Source organism: Teleopsis dalmanni, chromosome 1, assembly GCF_002237135.1.
Source record: "Teleopsis dalmanni isolate 2A chromosome 1, ASM223713v2, whole genome shotgun sequence".
NCBI classification, from domain to species: Eukaryota; Metazoa; Arthropoda; class Insecta; order Diptera; family Diopsidae; genus Teleopsis; species Teleopsis dalmanni.
This window is the reverse complement of record NC_051846.1, coordinates 230,814,235-230,821,278: the sequence shown is the minus strand read 5'-3', so window position 1 is coordinate 230,821,278 and position 7,044 is coordinate 230,814,235. Positions and strand designations below refer to the sequence as shown.

Sequence of the window (7,044 nt, the reverse complement as noted above, 5' to 3'; positions counted from 1 at the left end):
AATATTTCTTTAAGATCTCAAATACAGATTTGGTTTTGTGTATTTGCGCATAACTTGAGAATCAGTACGATGGAACCGAATTTATTAGCAGCTATAAAAATAAAAAAGTTCTGAATTCAAAACTAGTATATATATATTGTATTATCCTTTGTAACATACAGGTATTTACCCAATATATCTGTTATATCTGTCACAGCTACCACTTTTATTAGCACTCAAAAAAATTTGTAAAATGCTATGCATTATTCAGTGTCTTATGTTAAATCTATATCTATAAATATGAATGTTGTCTGTTTGTCTGTCTGACTGTGTGTACTCGATGGATTCAAAAACCATACATCCAATCACCGTTTAAATTTGGGAAATTATTAGGTATATCCCCGGGAAGGTTTTTGCAAACTTTTATTAAAATCAGAATTGGGGTTCCAGGTTCATTAAATTAGTAATATTTTGTTAAAAATGTATTCTGTAATATAATTTCCAATATCATTTAAAACAATCTAGTAATCCTAGATTGTTAGATTGTGATAAGTCAGTTTGGTGTTTACAGTCGTACAGTGTGTGTTTTAGTTTAGTTTTGATATTATTAGTGGGATAGATGTTTAATAATTAAATTTATTAAAATCGAAAGGATATACGTTTTTTATAACACCATAATTATGCCACGAAAACGAAGTGCCATTGGTCGAACTACAAATCAAGCAAAAAGAAGAAGAGAAGAACGGGCTTCAGAAACATATGAGTAGAGAAAAACTAGGCAAGAAAGAGATCGAGTTCACACTCCTCTTGCTCGAGCTTCAGAAACAAGTGAGCAGAGAAAAACTAGGCAAGAAAGAGGTCGAGTTCACACTCCTCTTGCTCGATCATTAGAAACGAGTGAGTGACACGAACTTCGCCGGATCAGCTAGTTAAATATAAATTATATATATTATATTAAATATTTAATAAAGTTAATTATTTTTGCCATAAGCCACACTTCTTATGAAGACATAGTAGCTGTTTTTAAAAGTTAGAAGGATCAGAATAGCAAAGAAAAGACAAGAACAAAAATTTAAAGTAATTTATTGAAATTTGGCTGACCATACAACGCTGCTTCGAGTATTGTCAAGTACTCATCATTAACAGTTTTAGGAAATATTCAAATTTCTTTTTTAATAAGTTTATAGTCCGTATTTAGTTTCGGAATAATAGTTAAAATAACAGTTATCAGAATTATAACTGTTCGGTACAAGGACTCTGCCTAATATCGTTTTAGATTGGTAAATCTGTATTCAATCTAAAATAACACCCGATTTGTCAAATTTTGTTGTCCAATTCAATATTTTTAGAGTAATCTACCGTATTTGTAGTTGTGTTAGTATATGTATGTAAATATTTTTCATAAATGCATATGTGAAAATAATTCACATTTTATCGGTCAACATATATAATACAGCTGTTTATTTCAGGGTAATCTTGCGCCCTTGCCAAGAAATTTAGAGTGTTATAAAACAGTCTCGAATATTATTTATTTTGCTCGAGATTTACAAATCGAAAATGAAAATAGTGCTGAAAATGAATTCCGATTGGAAAACTATCCTACTTTATCGAACAACGTTTCAGACGTGCTTGAATGTTGGTAATTGACCTCTGTAGTTATTAATGGTGTCTTTAAGTTAAAACGGCTTCGAAGGCAGTTCTATTTGAGGGCTAAATCTAATGACAGCATAAGGACTCTTGTTTATTAAGGTGTTAACCGTTTATTTATTAATAGCTATACCAGATTGATGACTATATGAGTATTGATGATGATATCTTTAACGAGGTAACCAAATTTACTTGAAATTGTTGCAAATTTCAAGTAAATATAATTATTCTTAAATCATAAAATGAGATCTACTTTATTATATGATTATTAACTAAATTATGTTACGATTTAAGATTAATTTTTCAGAAATTGACATCCAAAATACTATCCATAGCGTGGGTATTATTTCCATGTAATATTACTTAACCTACATTTGCTCACATTTTTTCTCACAATATTCTAACAATATGTATATTTATGTATATATATGTATATTTAGTATTAACATAAATATTTTTATGCAAAATAAATGAGAAAATTTTCATAACATTAAGTAATGTTAGTTTTTATATATAAATATATATTATATATACATACAACTTAAATAAATGCGCTTGCCTACACAAATTAATATTATTGTAATTGACCGTTCGCTATAATTGAATTGTAGTCAGAAATAATTAAATAGCATTGAAAGTCATAAAAAATGCTTATTATTTCTGTGGAACACTTTAGTTTAATTTTATATTTTTTATTGAGAAAATTTACATAATTTAGATATGTGAACAGATGAAATGAAAAGTTTGCTCCGAAAAAGTCTACTGAGTGCTCACTCCAAATAAGTGCTCACTCATGACATGAAACAGTAGTTCTGCCTCAAACAAAACTGTTCGCATACGAATATATTGTATAGGAAACTTTATTTTTTTAACGGCTTATGTTAAATTAAAATACCTTTAACCGGATCTCAATTTAAATAATTGTTAATTTATTTATTTTATAAATAAATATGAATTTGCATATTTTAATTTGCATATGAACTATATCGACTTTAGTCGTGCTTGTATGTACGACGGTTCTATTGTCTATGTGGGTATATTCAACTAAAAATTTGACGTCAGCCTATGGCTTATCAAAAATAGAAATAGAATATTTGGTTTAAATATGTTTTTATAAATATAAATAAGTATTTAGATTTTTAACAATTTTATAATTTTTTAAGACTAGTTTAATTTTAATAGTTTGTGTCTTTTAAAATGTTTTAGCTTTGATTCGGAAGGCGGAATGGCTTCTGTTCGGTTAGGGTCGGTTAGGATCGCAGTGCTTCGCTCCGTTTGGAGCTATTATCCCGTTTATTTCTATTCCTATTCCTACTTTTAGCATAATCAGACAGAAGTTTAAGGTCTCTACAATGCTTTTTTAGGTCTGTCGACTTTGTTATGATGGAATTATAAATATTAGTTTTTTGTCTTAACAAAATTTTAAGTAGAATAGCTTATGCATTCTAAAAAAATATTTAATTCATTAATAAAAAATAATAAATATATAAATAAATATCTATTCATATTAATATAGGCAACATTATTGCTTAGTATGATGAAGTTATAAACAATAATCCAGTCAAGGCGTAGAGAGGGGTTATGACAAAACCTGGCAGTTAATAGAGAGTAAAAGTGCTTAAGTGAATTGATTCAATATAATAATAGGCAACATTTAAACAAAAGAAAAATATTCAATTATCTGTAAAGTAGCAAATAGATATTCGAAAAAAATTTATATATACCAAACGTGTGTTCTGCAGTTCTATAAAAATGTTCTCATGGATCGCAGTCTACTCCAGTCACTTCCAAAAGTGAATATAGGGAGTATATTTAATAAACTTTTGTCTTATAGCAATTCAAACAATCTTTCGAACTGGTTGGTATTTTTACTCGGCATTATATGGTTACACATATGCGTATAAGCTAAATACCAACACCAGTGAAGAAATTATAATCAGCTCTTTCTAAAACTTGGATAAAATTCTTTATATCAAACCATTTAGAGGAGCTCAACTTCGTCTCTGTTGTTGGAATAAACTGCCTCTTAAAAGTCTCTGATCATGATCTGTATGATAAGTACACTACACAGGCAGTTAAACACTCAAAACTAATATTTTTGTCTATAAGTAGACTTCACAGTCATCACCACTAACCTATCAAAAGGGATACAATAAAATACATTTCGTTCCTGAAAATATTTCATTTATAAATAGTAAATCATCAGATGATACTGATGATTTACAATTTTATGAGAATAATTTAAACTGATAAATCGTTATCACTTATGAATCATCATTGGCTTGATAAAGAGAATATAAAGAGAATATAACTATTAAGAGGCTCTTAATAAAGAGAATATTAGTATTAATCCATAAAGTTTGATTTGTAAAAAGACAATACTTTATTTAATGTGCTTTTCATATCTATTGTGTTATTGTGTTATTCATGGAGAAAATCTTCTAATATAAGTAGTACAGGTTAATAGTAATTCTAACAATTATCTTTTTTCTAGACTCTAGATTAGTGTTAATGCAGATCAAGTAAAGCACTGAAACCATATCCCAAAAGAAGCGGGATATAAAGATATAAGTCACAGCAGTGGTGAAGCAAGTGTTGTGCAAAGAAGCAGAAGGAAGAATATAGTAAAAAAATATTTTTTTGTCTGTGTTTTTGAAGTTAATTCTCTAAACTCTAATCCTCTTATGTGTTGTCTCTGTACTCTGAGAGTACTCTGTTCATCGTATTTTACTTTAATTTTTATAAAGCTAATAGGTACAAAGCGTTATTCGACTTCCTTCTTAAAGTTAAGAGGGTATCAAGTGAAAAATATAGAAACTATGTTAATATGGGACTAGAGTTTATTATATTATTATAATAATATAATAATAATAATATAATAATATTATATTTTTATTTATAGTCTATTTAGATAAAGAAAACTTTTGATTGTTGAACTCTTAACATTAATATTATCATAAGTATTTTAAGAATATTTTTAATAACCTACACAATAAAATTATATATTATTTTTACTGTTCAATTTTTTTATACTATTAAATACTATTTCTTACTATTTTATACTATTTTATACTATTTTATACTATTTCATATTATTTCATACTATTTCATACTACTATATGTCAAACTTTTCACATTGTAAATACTTCATTAAATTTGGAACTTCGTCGTCTGTTTCCATTGCTATAGACTAATGATCTATTTGAATTGTCTTAGGCATGTAACTTCGCAAAAGAATTGTTATTTGATATTACTATTCCCCGATAAGGGGAAAGTTCACAGAAATGTTTGAGTGATACTCGTATGGATGAAATAAACATATCCTCCTTTGAAAATATATAAACGGTTTCATTACTGTCGTATTCCTACTCATATTCCGTTATTAAGACGTTTGTTATTTTGCTTTTTGAGCTATCTTTGGATCAACTGGCATGTAGTGGGCTAAGATGGGAAAGCTTTTAAAAGGGCCTGATATATAACAATATTGCAGTGTTTGTATTGCATTTTCTTGCATACAGTTTGCATTTGCATCGCCATACCAACAACTCTTAGTGCACAATTAGGAAACCTCAAAGTCCTCATATATCAAAGCGGATATAAGAAATTGATTTCTTAAAATTCTAGTTAAATAGGATATCTTTGTTGTGAATAATACATTATTATATTGTTTATGTACACTGTCTAATAAAAATATACTTAAAATCAATTAAAATAAATCATAATAATATATTGCTAATAGGAAATAATAAATATTTTCCATTACTTGGAATTGTGTTTATTTCACTTTTTTTTTAAATGAAACAATCCCATTATGCAGATCAACAATTTATGGCTTATGTTTCTAGAACAACGCCCAAAGGCGACACCATTTACTACCGCTCACACATGCTGACGACGCTATTTTATCATGTATTCTATGTAGACTTCCGGGATTAGCAACATGTTAACCCCAGCTAAATAAGCAATTATAGAAACTGATATTTGATATTGTATCTTTTTTTTTTCTACAAAATTCTATTCAAAGGCGTTGCTACCACACAGCTAATTAGAAGTATTGAAAGTTTGATTTTAGAATGCGAAGCATAAAATCTGATTTTATAAGATTATTAATATTTTTTTGTTAATACTACAATTTTTTTTATCAATATCTTCAGTAACATATTTATATATTAAGTAACATACAACAATTATCGCAATCAATCAATTGTAATTATAATTCGGAATGTCAAAGCGTTCAGACTAAATAGTTGGTGTGTGCAAAGATGGAAGGTGTTACCATTGTGTCATGTTTGCACGATCTCAATTATAATCAATTTTTCAAGATCATTAAAGACCATTAAGGAGAAATCTTTTGTTGTCCAAATATATTTCTTGTTTCCTTTCAAATCGAATTATATCGATATGATATTTAAGAGCTCAGAACTCCTCCGCATTTCAGTCGCTTAAACGTTTGAATTGACTTTTCCATTTAAAATTGTTTCACTTTAATGACGTTGTCACCGTCATCACTCCAAATAATTCAAATAATCCACATAACATCGAAAGCGAAGTCGAAGTCGAAGTCGTAAATACAAGCGTAAGTCTCGACAGTTTTGCCCATAATTTGTCTATACTTTTGAGTCTTTGAGACCAGAAGAAGTCGGCCGAAGTGTTTGTGTTAAAAGCGCGTTAATGTGTTTTATTGAATGACAAGTTTGCACACCATAAATGATTGCGTAAAAATTTTAATAAATTTCAGTTTATCTTATGGATTTTCGAGTATCTTTTTTTTTACAATAAGTTTCTTTGTTGTTACTTTGTCTTATTTATTTATTTTTCTTTTTTTTTCTTTTTGCTGACCGTGATCGTGCTGTTTATTCAACTACTTTTTTTCAACAATTCGTTCTCTTTTCATGGACGAAATTTTTTTCCAAGTAAAAGCAACAAAAAAAGTACTGCAAAACCTTCAAAGGGTTTTAAAATGAACTTTGATAAAGTATTAGGAAGTATAAGATATAACTATAGTATATATTTGGTAACCATTAATAAACATTTTATTGTTTTAACACAATAATTTGTAAAAAAGTATCTTCTACTAACTACTCTAAAAAAAGTAGTCAAAGCTTAACTAATTCTAAAGAGACTTGTCAGAACATTGCTGTTTTTTGAAGATATATTATGTTGAAGCTAGTTGAGTCAGTGTACTTGAACACTTTTACTTTCTATTAATTACGAGGTTTCTTTAAAACGCCTCTCTACGCCTTGACTGAATTATTGTTTATCACTTCATCAGACTAAGCAATAATTGACTTAAGATGTGTATACCTCCCCCGAAGAGCCTGTAACCATTCTGATATTCGATAACGCGGTTTTGGTAAGTCTGTTAGTTTTCGTTAATAATTTTAGGGCTTAATCCTTTATGTATTTCTTGATCGGATC

At 28.4% G+C, this 7,044-nt stretch overlaps 1 protein-coding gene across 1 annotated transcript in view; it reads right to left on the bottom strand.

The window, feature by feature from the left end:
• Positions 1-3,062: 3,062 nt before the first annotated feature.
• LOC119667642 (DNA N6-methyl adenine demethylase-like) overlaps positions 3,063-7,044 on the bottom strand; it is a 21,776-nt gene continuing 17,794 nt past the window's right edge. Inside the window, exon 3 of the mRNA XM_038076948.1 lies at positions 3,063-3,071. Coding sequence (XP_037932876.1) covers positions 3,063-3,071 — 9 coding nt within the window. The remainder of the gene's footprint in view (positions 3,072-7,044) is intronic.